The sequence below is a fragment of the Saccostrea echinata genome, unplaced genomic scaffold (genome assembly GCF_033153115.1).
Source record: "Saccostrea echinata isolate AGI-Se365-2 ecotype Australia unplaced genomic scaffold, CSIRO_AGI_Sech_v1 ptg000036l, whole genome shotgun sequence".
NCBI lineage: Eukaryota > Metazoa > Mollusca > Bivalvia > Ostreida > Ostreidae > Saccostrea > Saccostrea echinata.
In genome coordinates this window covers 3,993,139-4,015,130 of record NW_026889785.1, presented here as the reverse complement: position 1 = coordinate 4,015,130, position 21,992 = coordinate 3,993,139, and the positions used below count along the sequence as shown (strand labels likewise).

Sequence of the window (21,992 nt, the reverse complement as noted above, 5' to 3'; positions counted from 1 at the left end):
GATAAGGGCGGGATTAGGTCGCTGAATGCAGAGTTTAAAACTGGCATCGATAATTTGTATTTTGTAATCTTTACCCTCAGCTGACTTTAATCTAAATGAATCCTTACTTGGCCATAGTTTTAGGGAAAGTGCGACCCCGTTCAAAACAAACGATCTTGTTGAAAAATATCAACGTGTAAGGGACCTTCCAAGTCCACAATTTTTCCACCTTTGGAAAACTGATATCTTTGAAATAAACCGATGTTTATCCCTTTGATCGGGTCCGTATCGTCGGGATCAGAGGTGTCTTTAAAGTAGAGCTGAGACTGACGCACTTCGTAGTTTTCGGAGGATGTAGATAGTAAGGTATCGATGTAGGCCTTGTAGGGATAATTGGTTCCCAGCTGTGACACTGGAGTCTGCTGTAGACTAGTGTCCACTTGAGAAAAAATGCTGTGTAGAGGTAAGTTAGTCAAACCAACGGCATTTTCTTCAGTGATGGGGGTGTTCAGCGGGCTTAGTATTCTTAGGTTAACTTTTAAGCGACTGTTCTGAAGGTCCATGTATCCGGTGGAGAGAAGAGGAATGTTGAATTCCAAAGCAGAATACTCAGAAATTTGATTGATAGGTCTAAACTCTACCCATTCTCTTGTAAGTATGGTCGTGTCCGTCGGCGGAGGTTCAAAGATGGAGAGTTGGTTTAGATGGTTTTCGTTCATGATTAATCGTCGAATTGCGTGCTCAGCTTTGGCTTCTTGCTTTTAGGTTTAGAGTTTGCAGGTTTTCCCGGTGGACGATACATTTGTCGCTTTCTTATAGTTTTTCGCTTTTTCGGTGAGGAGTTGTCGTTTTCACGTTCCAGTTCCGATTTAGCCATTTCGATTGCCTGAGCTACTGGGGTCACTAATTTCACGGAGGGGTGATGGTCCCTGGAAGGAGTTTCATTTCGGTGTTGCGAGCCGCTACCCACAATGCACCTCCCTTTATAATCCGGACGAACCCTACCAGCGGAAATGTCTTCAAAATGCTTTATCCATTTATTAAAATCGGGAACATAAGGAACCAATTGCATTTTATCATAGTCGTACACCTCTACTGAGCCCATGGTTTCTTTTTTCCGCAAACACAAGACACACGCAAACGATTCAATACTGGTAGCAATAGGTCTTAACTGTTCGTTTCTTATAAAAACTCTGATGTTGCGAAAGTCTTGTTTAGATATATCAAAGTAGAAGGGAGGGTTATAAGACTCCTTAATGTCCTTTGCTACATCACAAGCTCGCAGAACCGGTATCATATTATTTCGGACATAAGTGTCTTCAACTATATCGCAGCATACGTACACTCGAGATATCAAATTTTCTTTGGACAGACGAATTTTCACTTCTAAAAGCGCACACCCCCAAGAACCGGTCAATATGTATTGCTTAGGAAGAGTAACGATAAAATCATCGGGAGTATTAGAGGGATGAAAATTCGACGAGTCTTTCCCGTCCAAAAATAAATACACAGTCATGTTTAAAGCGAATCGCGGCTCTGCTCTCTTATAACTTAAGATTCTCTGTCTCTCAGAATACGTACGAGTATCCTCGCCAAATAATAATCTCTCAAAAGTCTTGGAATTAGTTCGCAGTGAGAGAGTAGTGTGTCTTTTTTTCGTGCAATTGAAATCCTTGGACTGATCAATTGTCTCATAACAAGCCGCCACCGCCGGAAATGAGATCGATCGCGAGGTAGATCGGAACATGTCCTTGCAGCAAGTGAGCCACGACATCGCAAAGAGCTAATATTTGTCGATTGCTTGCTCTAGGAATCATAGTGCGCTGTTGACTGCGGTTAGCTTGTCTGAGAACTCAGAAAATCGGCATTCTGCATTATATTAGATTGCTCCATTCTTTTATTTTTTTTAAAAGTAAAAATCAATTCATTAATTATTATATTTTATATACCACATATTTAACTCTTCTTATAATGTTTCAATGACGATCTGGTTATGTAGCTGTTAAATTTTTTTGGCCACCCCCACCATTTGACTAAAGCCTGATTCCCTTTATATCGCAACACCTTCTCGATTCTATACACGGCGTCTCTGTCGATGAGTACTTTCTGTAATTCTCCTTCGTAAAACGTCCCTTTTCTGTCTTCGCCATATATGCCCTGTATTTGATAAAGGGGTATTCTCTGTTTGACCATGCGCGATTTAACAACGAAATATTCACCTGTCCACCTCTCATAGTATTCTCGATCAAATGGTTGTCTCAGATGAGAAATGCGAACTTTATCGCCGACTCTAAAGTGAAAACGCAGAGGTCCAGATATATTTATTTCTGATTTTTTTTACTTTAGTTCTGGGAGCATGATCGTACATGCTCATCCATATAGATGCTTCGTCGTTCTTTTTCACTTGCTTGGGTGCCATTTTAATGGTTCGGTGATAGGTGGCGTTATAACTCTTTGTGACATTAGCTAAGACATCGATCCATCGATGAGTCTGATTTTGAGTCATGTATGGACTCAATTTTGATTTTATAGTTTTAATACCTCTTTCGGCAACGTTTGCTTTCTTTTCGTTTTGAGAACAGAAATGAGTCACACCATTTTCTTTAAGAAGCTTCTGAACATCTCTGTTCATGAATTCGGAACCTTTGTCGGTTCGTATTTTCTTAGGCTTGTTAGTTTTTGACAACACAGAGGCTAAAGCACGTGACATCTCGCTACCTTTGGTGGATTTTAAAGCGACTGTCCAGGCATATTTCGAAAATACATCAATGACAAAAAGAAAGTAACCAAATCCATCGTTTTCTTTGCGATACGAGTTCAGTACGGCCGTGTCAGCATCCCACTGATAACCAATCTCTGGAACGACTACTCGCACACGTTTGAATTTTCTATTAATCTGTCAATGAAGAGTAAACGTTTCCTGTTTTTGTAACCAGTTCTTGATTTTTGTTCGACTAAGAACATATTTTCCCTCTTTTCGCACGGCACGATATAATTTTTCCAACCCCCCAAATGACCCTGGATGCTTTGAGTTGTAATAAACGGACTCTAAATATTTCTCGTACGACATGTCTCTATCAAATATTAAAAGAAATTGTTCTTATAAACACATCTCGATTTCTAAAATTGTTGGAAATACTACGTTGTCTAAATCTTTCAATCTCTTGATGCCAGTGATAAGAACTGTTCCTCGCAGATGACAGGTGAAATGAATACCTTCTCGTCGTAACATGACTGCGGGAAACAACTCCGGGTCGTATGAAAAATTCAAACTTCGAGACAAGGAACTTGCGTCCACTTTTCCAGATAATTTGTGGCAAGCAGACGCAGTTACTAGTCGTGCGTTTTGCAAACGTACATCGTATCCGCGTTTCTGTATGACGCGTGCATACTTTCTCAGTCTTTTTAGGCCTTGATTGAAACTTTCACAAGGACCATTACAATATATTTTCCCATTCGAAAATATTGAACAGTTTCCTCCGATTTTCCTATTTTGGTAAATTACACCCGGAAAGGACCTTGGGTCGTAACGTACATTAACTGTTGAGTCAAGAAGTTGAGATTTAGTACACAGTTAATTTCTTCCTGATAAACCACGTTACACACTCTCATGTTTAAATCATAAAATGATAAACACCCTTTCCGAGTTGTAATTTTTATGAGCATATCCTGATGATGTAATACGATTATATAACAAATCGGAAACATGTTTAAGAATAACACAGATCATACAACAAAAAGGAATCATGTTTAACATCTTCATTTATTGACATGTAAAAGAATAAAACTACATTTTACAGCACAAGCACATATAATATGTGACATATTGACAAAGATTTTACTGCAAAACGATTCATAATGAAAGGGAAACAATACTGATAAAACATACAAATAATTCTAGTAATATTTTTAATTATATTACAATATTCATGCTAATTATTGTTCTTTAAAATAGTTTTTTTTTCCCTACACCGTTTCTTTTCACCAATTCGTATAATCCAGCGGGTTACAGGTAGGACACTGGAGCAGGCCTAATTGATTCAAATGATCATCGCGCATGAAACATGGAACGAGTGAATGGAATTCAGGAAGAGCCTTCCCTATTTCAGTCACATGAGACTTCAACTTTCTGTACTCGATCGGGCGTAGACAAAGTCCCTTTTTCATTGGAGCGAGTGGTTCTTGGCCTACTGGTTGCCAGTACTGACGAATGTCAACACATGGATTGTCCTATTTAATTGTGCAAAAAATGTTGGATCCCATGTGGTAATTTAACTCTTCATTCTTGTTCAAAGCGTTTATCAATCATGTCTACAGCCATTGTCCATGTTTTAAAAATGTCTGGTTTTAAACTTATTCCCTTGCTGGTGGGATATCGATCCGATTCCCATTCGCGTAGATCTACTCTGTATTCGTTGTCTTTCGTCGTGTATACCTCCACGAAGCGTCCATTTTCTAACGATAACTTACAGCAAGAAGAAAACATGTTGTCACCGTGAATACTGCTAGTCAAATAACGGAATACTAAAGCCCGTTCCGGAAACGGAACAGGATGGTCGTCATATCCGATTCATAATGTATTCATCTTGCTAGACCGGAATTGATGGGTTGTCCATCATCATCCGAAATGCAAACATTGCGTGTTAATGCTGACTTGTACAATATTTTGTTTACGGGTGTAATCGTTTTCCGGTCTGAATACATGGATTTCCATTTATGTTACTCGATATAAGTTTTAAATGTTTCTTGAGCACTAAATCAATCATTGGGGATACTCTCTTGATTCGTGTCTTAAACCGACATCTGTCTACAGCTAACATCATCCACTCTCCTTTACGGTCCTCGTAAGGAATGTTAATTATTATCACTTCATTTAAAAATCTTACACACTTTTTCATCTTTATCAAAATCAATTTTTTTATCACCAGTTCTTTTAATTAACCACAGTGTGCTAATTGTGATTGGATATCTTCATCAATCAAATGAAATCAAATTAATAACGAAGAAACGTTGTTCATCATTCTAATCCTCGCATTAATACTACTTATTGACTTCCTGTTACGGTCCTCCCTAATTACCTTCCTGGTTTACACTGAACCTCAATTTTTTTAACCTCAATCCTGGATATAATGTCTCACACTATACTACTCACCATTCCGTGTCCAGTGACGATCAGGATACCTTGTTTTACTTATATTCTTTGAGTGAATAAGTAATCTTAATATTTCCTTATAAGTAGGCAACAGATTGTTAGACATAGAGCGTAATTACCATGAAAGACAACAATAACGAACAAGACTTTTAAATTGAATTATAATATTATTGAATTATAATATAGAATGCTACCGAGGGATTCCGAATGCAAAAACAATGTCAGGCAGGTACCTGGTAGAAATCAATTGCTATAAATTTGTATTTATCATTTACACGGAATATTTCAAGAATCTGATTAAATATAAATGTTGTTTGAATTATAAGTTATAAAGTTCCATAAAAAACGAAGGCTTATCAATTGGCAAGACGAAATTGAGAGTTCACTGTTGTATTGTGTAGTCTTAAGCACTGGGATTTGTCCAGAACAAATGACAAAGTCTGATGCTCAGATATCCAAATACGTTCTCATGCAGAAAATGGATATTAACAACAATGTAATTGGGTTGTTTTTCTTTTTGCAAGATGTCACTACTTTAATTTGTTATATTTCGTAAGTAAATCTCTATAGGGACGTTTCGTCGCCCGCGTGGCGCAGTAGTTAGAGAGGCGGAGAAAGGAGTTGAATCCCACTGTGGGGCGTGGAGACCGGTCCTTCGGATGAGACCGTATAAAGCGAGGCCCCGTGTCGCAGTGGGTGTTGGTACGAAAAAGATCCCTCACTGCTCAATGACCCCAGTGCCGAGTATAGGTCAAAATTTGCAGCTCTCCATCGACAAGTGATGGCGTCTCCACATGAGTGAAAAATTCTCAAGAAGGACGTTAAACAATAAACGAACGAACTATAGGGACGTTTCTCTGAAATTAATAAGGTAAGTATTTTCTTGATAATAATTCCTTTCAATGATGTTATAAGTTAGCAACTTCATAATACCTAGATGAATTAATGCCACTTAATGCAAAGAAAGGAATAAATTTGAGAAAACATTTCCAAAAATATTGATGCAACGTCTAAGTTATCGGGACACTTTCCCTGGTAATATTTTTCAAATTTTGATATATCTCAATTAACAATTACGAATTTCCATCTGAAACTTTCAGTGGATACTTTTGCTTGTTCCTGTTGATAAAATGAGTCCAATATTTCGGAATTTTTTTTCCCCACAGATTTGGACGCATTAAATTAGTTTAATATTCTTAAGTTTTTGTTTTAAGTTCCTTTTGTATTTTTGTTCCTTTTGTACTTTTTCAAACCTGATTCAACCTGAGCCTTTTCCTTCTGGTTATTTATATCTCCGCACTGCTGGCCAGAGATACACTTCTTCAGGGGTTAACCAATATTATCATAATATTATAATTAAAAACAAGAAATATTAGAGCTTGAAGTCGATAGAGACAGTGCTTTGAAGCATTTACGAAATATGAAAGACAAATTTTGTGGAGATATTACTCCCGGATTTGGAAAACACTGTTCGAATAATCATTCAAGACCGTGCAAGACAAAATTTGCGCAAGCTGTGGGTATTGTGATATTACAAAAATATACGAGAATAAAACTTTCGCGAACAGACTGGCGTAATTACGCAAAGATAAAGTTATCGCAAATAAAGCGTGAGTTACAAAATAAATATATTGCAAATACATTTAGACAACTGTAACCTAACTCAGTATTTTACAATTTACTTGTTAAACTTTCTCAATATTACACAGGTACTCAGCTGCGATACAACTCTGGATTTTTTAGATGTGATTTTATGCTAAAAAACAAAGGTGTTTTACATAGAAACATCGTACGTTGTAGGCACACCTTAGGACATGTAAATCTCTTTAATTACCTTACATTATACTTGTTATTCAACAATAAACAGCTGAAACACTTTACAGATATATTATCCAAAACCTTCAATCATTGAGTTATCTTACTTTGTATCAGATTTGAGAACGGTTCCTTTAGCTCTTTGTTTTAGACTTCTTCACTTTGTATACTTTCTTTCTGCTTATCCTTACCCGCTTCTTTTCGAATTTCTTCGAACAAAACAATGACCATCTGATCTCCCTCCCGCCTCACGTCATGAAGCCACACGGGCAGTTCTAATTTTTAAGACACACTTGTTCTATATTGTAAGATTTTTTGCGAAAGATGGATATATACTACAATCAATAACATTGAAACCTTTCGGTTAACAGTCCTTATACAGAGCACTGATGAATTCCACGATTGTGTCACATACGTTCCACTTTTTTGTCACGTGCAGAGGACACAATTGTCACTTACGCTTCACAAAGTGTCACATACGCTCCAACGAAGTGTCATATACGCATAATGCCATTTTTTGTCAGATACGCATACGAAAACTTCCAAAAATGAACTGTCACATACGCATAGTAGAATCGATATATATGCATTCTTCCAAAAGTTGGAAGTGTCACTGACTTGTCACACACTCTCCATATGCTTGGCACACACACGCTTAATGCCAATTGTTGTCACATACGCATGCCAAAGTCATTCAAAGCTTGAATAGTAGGGCTGTGTATTGAGCAAAATATTTCGATACGATACGATATTTTTAAAGCGATATGCGATGTATTGGAAGTCTTTCACAAACGTCTTGAAAATGACATGTTGTCCTGTTGAGGACTGCCCCGCAGAGGTTTGTGACTTGAGGCGTCATTTGAAGCTGTGTCATGTCGCAGAGTTCGCCGACTGGAGAATGTCCGAGCTGGTCGGGCGACCCAGAAAGAAGCGCCGGGCTGAGAAGGCCTCGGTAGAGGACAGACCTGACAATCCTCCTCCTTCACGGAAGGTTGGCTGTCCAATCTGCAAGAAGCCTTTTCGAAGGCTTGACAAGCACTTAAAAGCAGTGCACGAGTTAGAGAGAGAAGAGTATAAGCTATGCCAGAACGCATTGTTCTACCAGCAGGCTTAGGTAGCCCCAGAAAAGCTGCAAGTGCAGCATACAAGGAGAGGTTGTTGGTGAAGTTCGAAACCTGGCTCACCAGCTTAGGTGGCTACAATGTACCGGCTGCGCAAGTAGCCAATACGTGCAGAATGGTAGGACGTATCCTGGATATGTTGGTTCAGATGAGCGGCGGCATAACCCTAATACCCTCAACCTTATGCCATTTCATGTCGCTCGGGGAAAAGGGAAAAGTCCTCGACAAATTAAACGTCAAGTACCAGTTGAGCATCAGTATGGTGGCTAACTATGCATATGCTGCCAGCAAATTTATTGACTTTCTTGGTCACGATTGGCAGCTTGTTAGCCCCTGGAGTACCTAAGAGGACTTTTTGCAGCTGAGCACTTGCGTTCACAGAATCAAATCGAATTAAGCAAAAGAACGGCGTGCCACTGCCCCTGAGGAACGGCCACGTACTGTGACCGAGGAAGATATCCCGCAAGCCGACCATGTCAAGGGCTACTTCTGCTCCCTTACTTACAAACGGGTCGCGGAGGTATTGGACTCTGATTACAGGATCCTGTTTCCTTTTAATGGAGATTTGTTTCTCCAATGCTAAAAGGACTGGGGACCTATGTAACCTCACCCTGCATGAGTTTTCTCAAGCTCAGAGAAACAATGAGGTTCACATTACAAGAGTCTCTAAACACAAAGTGGAAAGTAAGGCCTGCCTTGTAGCATTCACCTCAAAGCAACCTCTCTGGATGCTACGATTCATTACCTCCATGCGGCCAAAAAGCGACCTACAGAATGTTTTTGTCAACAGTAAGGGACGGAAATTAACGCCTTCCGATGTGGTTCGGAACATGAACCACCAGTGGAGTTTGTACTCCACTGAAATCCGGGAGAAACTACCATAGTTTAGCACAACCACAATCCGCAAGGCTGAGGATTCTTACCATCGTGAGGGCAGGCACACCCAAGAAGAGGAAGCAGATCTGGCAGTACACATGGCTCTTGACAAGTCGACTGCAGATTTGTATTATGATATCGGGAGAGGACAAAAGCGAGTAGCCGCCTCGTCAAAGGTCTTGCATTCAATGCGGAATAGGGATTTACATGAAGCAAGTTCCGAGTCCTCCTCGTCGGAAGAGGAAGACTCTGGAGACCACGCAATCCCACCTTCTAATACGGTTGAGAGCGAGGGGTATTCGGATATAATCCCTCCTTCATCAAATCGGGCATCGACATCTCGGGACGCGGGTATGTTAAGGAAGCATACAAATCATTTCTCGGGAAATTTAGACTTTTTTAAAAAAAATTAAGTTTGATAATTTATCAAAGTCGCCAATAAAACGTTTAGTATTATTAACTATTTCATAAAGACAACAGAGAGTCTGAGGCCAAGAAGTGCACCACCACGACGTCATCACGTGACTGCTATAAATAAAAAAAATATTCCTTAATAAAAAAGTTAACAGAACAACACCACCCCAGGGTTTAATAATTTCTTTGAGTAAATAATATAGTTGAAAAACATCTCTTATGCCTATAAAGTGCTGCTAGAATCCCACTGTCTGGTCGGAAAAATAATTATTCAACATATTCGCACGAAACCTTACCCGATGTTTTGCATTATATACATATAACCCGAGGTATTTCTTCAAACCATGTTTACCTCACGATTCTAGCAGCACTTTCCAAGTATTATAGAACGCAAGCTTTCGATATGTACAAATCTTATGTTTTTTAAGGATCCAGCTTATTGTTGTTTTTTTGCATTATTGTTGTTACGAATGACAGAGGAAAGGCCGTCCAGGATACGTAAATAGCTGACTGTCTTCAATAGAAGATAAAATCGATGAAAATAAATTAGCATACCTGTTCAACAAACTTGAACTTCACATGAATCACACACAATATTCAAGGTATTTGCTTCTAAACCCTCTTTTACGCATCTTTTTACATGCCGCCTTATTCAAATTCTCGTTACACAACATGATCAATTCTCAAGTTACTTGTTGAACAGTTATGACGTCATCGATTGGGGATCTTAATTCAAGTGACAGATACAGCATAACAAAATTAAAACATTTATTTTTTGTTAATATTTGCAAGTTTCTATTCATTTTCTGGAGTTAAATTGTATCTCTTAATAACAATATATTGAAAACTTGTGCTCTAAAATGAACGTCATCAACCCTACTATGGCGTCATATTGTATCACTGATTTAGTCTAGTGAGATTATCTTAGTGCTTCCTTAACACACCTGCGGAGAAATCCCCAGTCATTGCCCGGCAGGCGGTAGAGGAAGAAGCAGCGGCGGCCCCTCTACCAGCTCTCAAGAAGCCGGTTAAACAATAGGTGCGTCGGTTTAATGAGGCCTAGGAAAAGGCTTTGATCACTGTCTTCGGACAGTACAACAAGCTTCGTGTACAAGACCCCACATTGAAGATTTCGAGAAAAGACTTGATGGACATGATTCAGTCAGAGCCTCGCTTCCAGACAGTTTTAGGTGCCTATGAACCTCGGGTCAAAGCGGATCGCATCCGCTACGAGGTGACAAAGAGGAGGAAGAAAAGGCTCCGTGCAGAAGGCGCTCCTGCGGCGGGAGCGGCAAATGATGACGGAGAATAGAGCCGGTGTTCTGGTCCTTGAATCTATTTGAGTGCTGGTGAAGTAAATCCTCCTCCTCAGCCAACCAAGTAGTCCGAGACAAGTTGCGCCATCTGTGTAATTCAGAAAAATCCTAAAAAAAAAAAAGAAAATCATTATAGCGTGCACTCCCAGTGTACGGCAAAATTCCCCAAAAAGATATGTACATAGTTTATATATACTTTGGCTTATTGGTAGACATATTTCTTAAATTTATTTATTGCCTCACATCTTTCATTTTAGCTGCCGTCAAGGCAAAAGCTGGAAAACATGCTGGAAGGTGAGACAGTGGCCTATCAGACCAGTGAATAGCCAAAATCCTCTGGCAGTCCAGGGGTCATTTGGATGCGGAACAGGCACGGAGAAAGCGCCAAATGTAAAGGGGTCGGGTTAGGCTATCTTATGGTGAAAGGTAATTGGGATATTTTATAGATTGTTAGGAGGGGGAAGTGCTGAGTGGTGTGGAGACGGTCTACTTTCTCCCAAGGGTATAGGTGTAAGGTAACAGTTTTGGCAAGGTGGGTGTCTGGGAAAACAGCCTTCTGTCGTTCCTGATTGGGTCACTCGAGTTCTTCTTTTGTTTGAAGGTCTGCCATTCATCTACAAGACGTTTGGGGTTGTCTCAGTCGAACAGGCTCCGTCACCCTGCGGTGGCCGGTAAAAGATACGTCTACCAGATACCTGAAGTTGTCGCAGCTGAACAGGCACAGTCACCTTAACTGCCTTCTATTTTTAACTTGCTAGGTTTCCTTTCCATCTTCTGTTTGGTAGGCTTAAGGACGGCGGGTTATTTTTAGGGTGAAGGTGATATGGGTGGGCTGCCTGAGAGGTAGGGTCCCCGTCCCGCAGCTTGGCAGAAATGCTTGCTGATACCTCTCAAATGTCTCGGCTTCTGCTCGTCTTCGCCGTTTGAGGCAGAGTTCTTGTGCATTCGAGTTTTCAGTCTTCTGCTTGACAATGCTACCTAACAGACTTTTCTCTTCATTGACTGTCATTTTTTACCTCTGATTTCGGTCCGCCGAAATCGGAGGTATTTTTAAAGTTTTTTCTTAAAAAATTTCTCACCCCCCTCCCCCACCGATTTCGGCGGACCGAAATCAGAGGTAAAAAAAAAAAAAAAAAGCAATGTCCAACAGATTACAAAAAACGACTAAGTCCCATAAGTAGCATCATATAGCAAAGGGAGCAGCCGGAGGACCCCCTCTCCGCGGGCCCGTCGGCGAAGCGTCACAACAGGTATAGTCCAGAGCTTACCGCCGATCTTAGACTTTGCTCCCTTATTAAACCATTGTTGTTTATCAATCAGTACACCGCTACGCAAGCCACATGTATAGATTTCTCAAGCAGCGGCTGTTCCTTCAGTGCAACATACAATGACATCTATGATACAATAATTAACGTACTTATTGATATGTTATGTGGTTAATTATACAGATTTAAATATAAATATTGAAGTTGAAAACGATTTGTAAAAGGAGTCTGTCCGCCATATTCGATTGGTCCCTCGCTATATCTGAGGGCCACTATATAAAGCCCCTCACTTAGACACATGTCAGCTAATCAATCATCATCGGTGTAGACTGACGTATGCTATATAGCACTTGGTAGCGACAAAAAGTAACTGTGTACTTCTTCTAATGCAGGAGAGTAAGATACCATAGTAACTTAAAACACTTGCACAGGTCATTCCAGTATACAAACACAAATGCACGTAACTGCCATAAAATGTAAACAAAGGTGATGTAAAATAAACAGCACGAACACGCGTCGCCATTCCACACCGATACCTACAAATACACGTAACTGCAATTCAATGTAAACAAAGGTGATGCAAGATACCAGCACGAACACGGGTCGCCATTCAACGCCGATACCCTTGACAAAAAAAGCAATCAGGTGTAGCGAATGCGAAGAGCATACCCCGGTGCCGGTATCTTAGATAGTAATATCGAAAATGGCGTATGCCTATTCATGAGTCGTGTTCGGCTTTAAACGATTTGTTAAAAGGCATTTGTCCGCCATATTCGATTATTTATTCGCTATATCTGAGGGCCCCTATTTAAGCCGCCCACATAGACACTGTTCAGTGTAACAAGTTGTCACCGTGTATAAAGTTTGGGCAGAGCCCACCATTTGATACTTCATATCCTATATGGTGGTCAATCACCCATGTCGTATACATTGTTTACTGACATGTGGGAGATTAAAAAAAATCGCGCATTATCATTTGTAGTCTTCTTCGAATCCGCTGCGTTGTATTAAATGTCAGAGATTTGGGGACGGACAAAATAACTGTTAAGGCGTAGAAACTTGCTTCAATTGTGCTGAAGAGGGGCATGACGGCAAAGGCTGTCAGAAAAACCCAAAATGCAAGAATTGCAAAGGGGATCACATGGCCTCTTTGAAGCAATGTCCTCTTTGGATAAAAGAAAAAGAAATACAGAAAGTAAAAGCAGAAGAGCGAATACCTTATCCAGAGGCAAAGAAACTTGTAAATATGTACAGTGTTCCAAAACCTAATCTGTCCTCGTATGCAGCAGTTCTAAAGACATCCTCAAAGAGGGATGTGTCGACACAGGTCAGTGAGAATGACATTTCTCAACAAAATTCTGTAACTGTGGTTGCTTTGTCATCTAATGACAAAGCAAAAATCGACATCATTGCTTGCATCTGCGGGCCCTGCAGCCGCGGCTGCACAAAAACCCGTAGCTGCAGGTAATTCAAGATCATCAGGGAGACAAAATAAGTCTCCTTTGAAAAGTACTCCAAAACAATCTAGTGATCGGATACCCAAAGGGACGAATGATCCCTTTGCGTTACATAATAAATTCGGGATCTTTCAGGAAATGGATTTTACTCCATCTCAGTCCTCTTCCTCAAGAGACAGAAGTCTTTCCCCCAAAAAGAACAAGGGGAGGATATCCCTCATTACCCATAATAAATAAAAATGAATCATTCTACACTTATTCAGTGGAATTGTCGAGGTTTTAGAGTTAATTTTAATGAATTGTCCCTACTAATTCAGGACCATTGTCCTGTAGCAATATGTTTACAAGAAACACATTTAAAAGAAACTGATAAGATTAATATTAAAAACTATATCACTATATCATGTATAACCATTATGCTCCAACTGAGAGAGCCACTTCTACTATAGCAGTACACAATAAATGTATCCACAGCCAAATATCTTTGAAAATAAAACTCCAAGCATGATATTTTATGCTAGTAAAATTATTTTAAGTTAAGTTTCATGTATTGTATGCAAGAGTGTAAATCCCCACTTTGTGCCTCTTATCAGTAAACCCGTGGGGACCCCCCCCCCCCCCCCCCAGTAATTCTATCCTTCTGAGATAAGCGAACTAGCATCATTTTATCCACTGCTATTGTAAAGACAAGACGGCCAATCATTTTGAATTTTTATTTTGTGTTCCTCTTTGGATGTTTTCCTGTGTTGTTGTCGGTGTGGTGAAAACGAAAGTAGACAAACAATGGCTCCCATTCACGTAGTGATTATAGGACATTCCTTTATTCGTCGTTTGCAGGATTTTATTGCTCTTAACACTGAGAACGACAATTTGAGACTTTAGAGACATTTATTCGATGTACAGTTTCTTTGTGAAGGAGGTCTAACTGTCGATCGCATGGCTCACAGACCCAAATTTACGACATTTGATCCGCCTCCCCAGATGGTTTTTCTACAGGTCGGAGGAAATGACCTAGATAATAACAAGATAGCCGTAGACACCTTGGTGAGGCAAATCCAGAGTTAAGCTAATTACTTAGTTCTGGGGTGTGGAGTGCAGCATGTCGTTATCGGCCAAATACTGCGACGCAACAGGAGGGGCGATTACAACTCCCGGGTTGTCGAGGCTAATTGCTGTCTACAGAACTGGGCCTCCTCTCTTGACCATATCTCATTTCACCATCACCATGGTTTCTGGAAGGACTTATCATTCCTGAGCAGAGATGGCGTACACATCAAATGGAAGAATATACGGATGGTGAATTATTTTAGTGTGTCGGCCCATCAGCAGATGATCGGAATGTCCGAAAGCAGGTAAATTTCCGAGTAGGAAGAATTACTCATTTCAGTGTTGTCGGTTAAAATACACATACTAGTATTTTTGATATTGTCGATTCTGTCAGAACGCGTGTGACAAAAAACAATGCTAATGTCGACGAAGTGTTTGCAGTTTGTCTCCACTCAACAAAAAAGTGATATGACCAAGACTCCGGCAACCTCATCAACTGAGACACAGCAAACCACATCAGAAACAACATCCAAACAAAGCCACTCATCTTCTGAGTTATGGCTATTTTATTGTTCGGGGATAAAACACGGAGAGTATACGACGAAAATCTCCGTATGTTGAAAGATTCAATCGACTTGCCCTAGCAGAAACCTGTTGAGAAATGAAGTATCAAGGCTGCCTCCAGTCATGATCAATTTCAGCAGCCTTTCGTGTAAAAAGCAGACAGTAAGCATACTGGATTCTGTTATCTATTCAACAATGGGGGAAAATGTACCCACAACCCCTGCCCTTTTGCCCACAAATGCCAATCATGCTCCCGTTCGGTTTCCATGCAAGAGTCAATTGTAGAGTTAAAAAGCAAACACAAACGGAAGTCCAATACAACCACTATGTCTTCTAAAATCACCCAACAAGCTACCCTCCTCAGTCAATCCAGAAAGTTTAAGTGGATTTTTAATTAAATGTGGCAGTGATAAAGCGTCATACCTGATGAATGCCTTTACAGATGGATTGAAATAAGAATGTATATCTGCTCCTTTACCATGTGTTCCTCAAAACCACATTGGAAGGCCCAGAAATTATTATAAATTATCTACAAACAGGATAATGCATACGATAATTTTGTTGAATCTCCATTAGAATTGATTCCAAAGGGCAATACAGTGAAAATTAGGGTAATTCATGACCTTTCTTTACCAAAAACAAGTCAGTCGATGCAAACATCCTGAAGAAAAATTAAACAGTGCAATGTGATTCCTTAGACCAAATAGTTTTATTTAATTAAAAATTTGGGCAAGGTTGCTTAATGGCAAAGACATATTAAAGATGCATTTCGCGATTTTTTTTTCGGGGGGGGGGGGGGGGGGGAGGGAGGGATATAACATTAACAAAAAATCATAGAAATATGATTTGTATGTTCATTGTCCACAAATACTTATTTAAAAAAGTGAAGAATTATCTTAAACATCAAACAATTTATACAACTGATTATAACAAGCGTATCTTGTTACTTGCTTACAATTAAATTTGCCCTGAAAATCGAAAGATAAGGTTATATAGGGCCCCCATTCCACTTGCCAGGATTTATATCATGCCAATAATTACATCAGTTACATGTTAACAAAAGTTGCTTCAGTCTGTAATGACAGCAGAATGCACAGGTTGGTGATATTAGTGGAGCAATTCACACATGCCAAATCAAACTGACTGATTTAAAACTTGCATGAATTAATCCTTGTTAGAATAAACTTCTTACTTTCACCAGGATATGATAGCCGACAGGTGATCTCTCATGTTCAATTTTTAAAGCGCTCTTCTGACTTGGACCAAGTGTTGACTAAAACATGAACACAGAAGAATATTTTTCCCCTAATCTTAAAATCGGAATTAAACATGTTAAAGAATCCAGAGTGTTTTGTACGTTTAAATTTGTTTAAAAAAATGACAATTTTTTTTTACTGTGGAATTGAAAAGATAGAGACTTGTGGCAGGGGAGGGGTCATGTTGAGGTGATTTGCTAATTAAAAATCTAAATTTACGTGAAAGTACGAAATGAAATTAGAGAGAGGGAGAGAAGTTCAATCAGCATTTTCGCTGAAATAATTAAATTATTTTTGGGATGGAAGTATATAAAATATTTATCTTTAAAAAATGATAATTTAATAATCAAATCCATGCTGAAGTGAAAGGACGGGGAATAAAAAAAAATGCAATTTATTACCCTGATAATCAAATCCATTTGATATGGAAGTAAAGAGAGATAAAGATAAGAAACGGATGAAAAGGTAATGGCTACATGAAAAGAAAAATGAACTCATGAAGATAATGAACAGATTTCAATCCCGAAAGTAAAGTCTCAGGAAGCTCTTGCATTAGACGATCTTATATGCAAATGAGGTCGGCCAACCAAATGGCCAGGACTTAAAGACTGATGAATCGGTAAATGGAAAGACTTAAAATGAAGGAGAAAATAAAATGTAAATTATATATACCGTATATATTAAGTTTCAATTTAAAATTATCGTTCACATTAGCTCAGTCGGTAGATCGGGAGGTCGTTGAGTTCGAATCTCGGCCGCGACAGTCCTAAGTCGATAAAAAAAAAAATGGGTAGCAATTGTTCCTTCGCCATGCGCTCAGCACTTTGAAGTGAAAGTTGCGGGTCCTTCGGATGAGACCTTAAAAACTGAGGCCCCGTATCACGGCAGGCGTTGGCACGATAAAGATCCTCACTGCTCAATGGCCCTGAGTGTCGAGTAAAGGTCAAAATTTGAGACCCTTCACCGGTATATGGTGACGTCTATATATGAATGAAAAATTCTCGAATGGGACGTTAAACAACATACAATCAATCAATCAATTTAAAGTTTGAATGATGTCTATCAGTTGAAGTGGATAGAGTCTAGTAGATTCGTGTCAAAATGATTTCAGAATTAATTGTTCGCCCGCGTGGCGCAGTAATAGAAAGTCTGCTCTAGAATCGCGGAGTAAGGAGTTAATCCTTGCGTCGCGGGTTCGAATCCCACTGTGGGACGTAGAGACCGGTCCTTTGGATGAGAACGTATAAACCGAGGTCCCGTGTCGCAGTAGGTGCTGGCACGAAAAAAGGTCCCTCACTACTCAATGGCCCTCCACCGACAAGTGGTGGCGTCTCCATATGAGTGAAAAATTCTCGAAAGGGACGTTAAACAGTAGACAAAAAACAAACATGTCGTTGCGCATTTCGATGACATTGTCATATTTTCTGAATCCTGGACATTTCATCAAGAGAATGTGAGGGGGTGACCATAGAGCAAACTCATGTAAGCACACAAAAATAAAATGTAGATATTGCGACAAAGTGGGGCATTTCGAGAGGGTGTGTCTGAAGAAAGAACGCGAAAATGTGGGAAAATTTATTGCTTTGATACAGATGATAACGGAATTGACGACTATGAGAACAATGGTGGTTATCTGCTGCATTTCTCATACTACTGCAGGGATGTGAACAAAATCTCAATAGACCCAATCATTGTGACACAGAGAATTTCTGGATCAGACATTCCTATGGAAGTTGACACTGGGTCAGCTATCTCGATTATTTCCCAGACTACATTGGACATTTCTTAAGACATACACCCTGGAGGATGCAGATACTCGGTTAAAATTTGTACCTGCTCGTGGTGAAACAGGAGGGACCAACTCTCATGGGACGAAACTGGATGAAATTTCTACGACTTGATTGGAAGGAAATCCAATCAATCAGACTATCTAATGACAAACAGAACATTGTTGGGAAAATGACTGTCCACGAAATTCTGGAGAAACATAAGAAAGTGTTTGAAACAGGAATCGGGAAACTGACAGACATCAAAGGAAAACTTACCATGCAAGATGGTGTTCGACCAAAATATTACGAGGCCAGAGAAGTTGCATATTCACTCTGACCTCGGGAAGAAGAGGAACTTGATCGATTACAGCAAAAAGGTGTCATTTCACCTATTGAATTTAGGGACTGGGAAACCTCAATAGTATCCTTACCCAAGGCAAACGGCAAACTGAGAATTTGTTGTGATTACAAGGTGACAGTTAATCCTGCTATGAAAATCGAACAATATCCATTACCAAAGATAGCAGATATCTTTGCGTACCTTAGTGGAGGACAGACATTTAGCAAAATAGATTTGACGCAGGCGTACTTGCAGATGGAAATTGATGACGCGTCAAAGAACTTACTTACCACTAACACTCACAGGGGACTTATCAGCTTTAATCGACTTTCCTTCGGAATCGCTTCCGCTCCTGCTATCTGACAAAGAACCATGGACCAAGCCCTTCCAAACATTCCAAAAACTAAATGCATGTTGGATGACATGATTATTACAGGCTCGACGGATGAAGAACACTTACAGAATCTCAGTATTGAGAGACTCGAACAACAAAGGTTAAGGGCAAATCTGGAAAAGTGTGAATTCTTTTAGGGACAAAATTAGTTACTGCGGGCATGTAATAGACAAAGATGGTTTACATAAATCCAATGACAAAATAAATGCTGTCAAGAATGCCCCTAAACCTGAAAATGTGTCTCAACTGCGCTCATTCTTAGGCCTGTTGAACTATTACCATAGGTTTCTGCCAAACCTTGCTACAGTGGTTGGATCGCCGAGCAGCTGGAATGAGGAACTACTCAACAGAGTGGACGTGTGTCACCGCCTGCAGACAGTCCCCGTGTATCTTCACTCGTCTTATGGCATGCGAGCTAGAGTAGTTAAGATGATGTGTCAGCGAGGACTTGGGAATATTGCCAGGCTGAGTCAGAACCTCGCTGAGCTTCATGGGGAAGAAATGTTGAGGAGGACAGCTCGCTACCTCAGTGACTGTCAGACCTTCACGAATGCGCAAAAGAGGGAATTCCTGTCTAATATCAAGTTTCCGCCAACCCTGACACCCCAAAAGATTCCATCTGGCCATTGGTTTCTTTCCATCTTCTGCCAAGATCAGGCGCGTAGCCAGAATAGAAATGATGTGTACGCAGAAAACGGCAGGGGGTTGGGGGGGGTCTTGAGCCCCCCCCCCCCCCCCGAGTGTTTAAGGCACGTAATATAGCTTTTGCCAGCCAGGAAAAATTAACAACTTTAAAAATTTTGTCAACCAAGGACAGGGTATGATATTGTAAATCATACTAGTAGATCATAGCATTCAACGATGTGGGTGAAATTTATTTTTTCAAGGATCTCTTAGAAAAAATATCAATGTATGATAGAATTATGACAAAATAATGAATGATTTATTTGGATTTGTCAGTTATTAAATAAAAGATTTCAAATTTTATCATACAGCCATGATAATTTAAAATTTAAATCGACACAGTATGACACAGAATAATTTGACACACGAATATTTGTTGGATGGTACTGAGATTTTTTTTCTCCGAATAATTCTCTCTTTTTTCTTTCTTTTTTTTCTGAAAATGATGTGTACGCACTTGCGTATAGGCAGCTACGCGCCTGAAGATGTACTCGTCCGGTCAGAGGAAGTAACGGCAGCCAACTCTTCGGTATTAGGCAGGATATTGAAAGTCGATTCAACCAAGAAGGTAGTAAAAAAAAAACTGCAGGGTACAGCTGCAGAGACCGTTACTTGTGCCACTAATGTCGGAAATGAGCATGGCCAGGTGCTCATCTCCGTCCTCACAGCTGGAGAAGGAGCAGGTTTAGACATGATGTCCTTCCTGATACACTTTATTTTGACAAATAAAATATTCAACATGACTATATTTTATTTAGCAAAATAAAGTACTAGTATATCAGGAAGGACAATGATGTTCAAGGGTCTTCAGGCCAGCTATAAAGACAGTGGCCTCTTCATAAATCCTCTCCAGATTTATACTCATGTACAAAGTGGTTGAGGGGTTGGTGCCGTCACCGTCTCCTCATTCATTCATAATAAGTGCCAAACCTAAACGCCAAATTAAACCGAGACATTTCAGGGACCACCATACAACAAACACGTGTGTGTGTAACAACAGCAAAGGTCTAGTGATACAAAGCAGCAGAACGCCACAGTACCAATACTCATTTTTTTGTCGACACGTGTATACACTGGAACCACCTACTAGACTCGGTCGTGCATGCAAAAACTCTAAAGGGATTTAAGAATGTCCTATAAGAACATCGACGCGAGTAACATCGTGCGCTCTCTCTACCGTTGTAAAGAAACATCATTTGATTCTACTAAATGAAGAAACTATTTAAAGAACGAGTTAATTACCGGCTTCTTTATTCATATTTGTCAACTCGTTCTTTGACTGACTCTTGGCGAAATAAATGGAGACAACAGTAATCAAGCTCAAAAGTCCATTCAATACAAATTTTGGAGCAGAGCAAACACGGACCCCTAAATCATCAGAGGTGGGATTATGTACCATCAAGAAACGTCAAATTTGGTAGGCACGTAGCTGTGTTTTGGTTAGGGAGGGGGCTTTCAGGAAAATCCAGTGGACTGGTTGAAGGTACACCAGGATGACACAGGCCAGGTGCGGTTGTTGATCCATGTCCGTTGGACATAGTCAACAACTTCCCTCAAGGGTCCCTCCTCCCCCACGGAGTTGCTTATCCTCTGGAAGGCAGGAACGATGTGCTCCTCAGGGATGAGAGGGAGAGCCATCAACTTCCGGACACACTTGTTGACGTCGTCTCTCTCTCTCTGTATGCAACCTGATTAAAATAAAAGCAAAATTAATGTTTTGAGATTGAAATTTGAAGAGTGTCTTATGTCTTGAAATTTTATATATCCTCTACCTTCATTTATATATATATATATATATATATATATATATATATATATATATATATATATATATATATATATATGTATGTTTAAAACACTTTTTAATTAAATAATATATATTTCATTATATAAATAATAATTTTTTAAATATTTTACCTGTAGTCCATTCTCCTGGACCTTGGTGTACACTGCCTTAGACCAGTGGAAGACGCAACCACGGATCCTGGCCTCGAGGAAGACCTCCTGTAATCCCTTCCATATACCACGTTCAAAGTCAGCCGTAAATAGCGTCACTGCAGGGGGTGTAGGGAGGCATTCCACAATGGACTGGAATACCTGAAATAAATAAATGAAATTAAAAGTGTGTCTTAAAAGTAATAAGAAAAAAGTATAAGAATCTTATCCTATCAATCTTCTCTTAAATTTTTTTTTTAATAGTGTGTCTTAAAAGTCATAACATTGATATAAAAGTATAAGAATCTTATCTCAAGACTTTAAATATTAAAGTAAGTTAAAGATGGATTATGAAAAATACCTTTCTATAGTCCTTTGCATGCTTTCCTGACATCAGGGCAAACGCAAGTGGCACCTGCTTCAGGGCATCCCCGCTCCTGATGTAGGCATGGATGGACAGCAGCTTGGTAAAGGGCTTCCTGACCAACTTGAATGTGCCGTCCACAAACCACTGCTTCGACGAGGCGAGGACCTCCAGCTGCTGGTCGGTGGCAAAGACAGGTGCCTACGGTCCTTCACCCGGATGTCCGCCCTGAAGAAACCGGTTT

At 39.8% G+C, this 21,992-nt stretch overlaps 1 protein-coding gene across 1 annotated transcript; it reads right to left on the bottom strand.

The window, feature by feature from the left end:
• Nucleotides 1–20,904: 20,904 nt before the first annotated feature.
• On the bottom strand, nt 20,905–21,992 carry LOC133199901 (uncharacterized). Its single transcript, XM_061335706.1, has 3 exons — nt 21,746–21,992; nt 21,367–21,546; nt 20,905–21,120 (listed from the first exon to the last, which is right to left on the bottom strand). Exons 1-3 carry the CDS (start codon nt 21,776–21,778, stop codon nt 20,905–20,907), a joined length of 429 nt encoding a protein of 142 aa, XP_061191690.1. The 5' UTR covers nt 21,779–21,992.

Excerpts from the sequence above, each read along its gene's own strand:
- LOC133199901 (XM_061335706.1), bottom strand. The coding sequence starts at position 21,778 with ATGTCAGGAAAGCATGCAAAGGACTATAGAAAG. Across the intron at positions 21,547-21,745 it reads ATGCAAAGGACTATAGAAAG|GTATTCCAGTCCATTGTGGA; the intron begins GTATTTTTCATA and ends TATTTATTTCAG. Across the intron at positions 21,121-21,366 it reads TCCAGGAGAATGGACTACAG|AGAGACGACGTCAACAAGTG; the intron begins GTAAAATATTTA and ends ATACAGAGAGAG.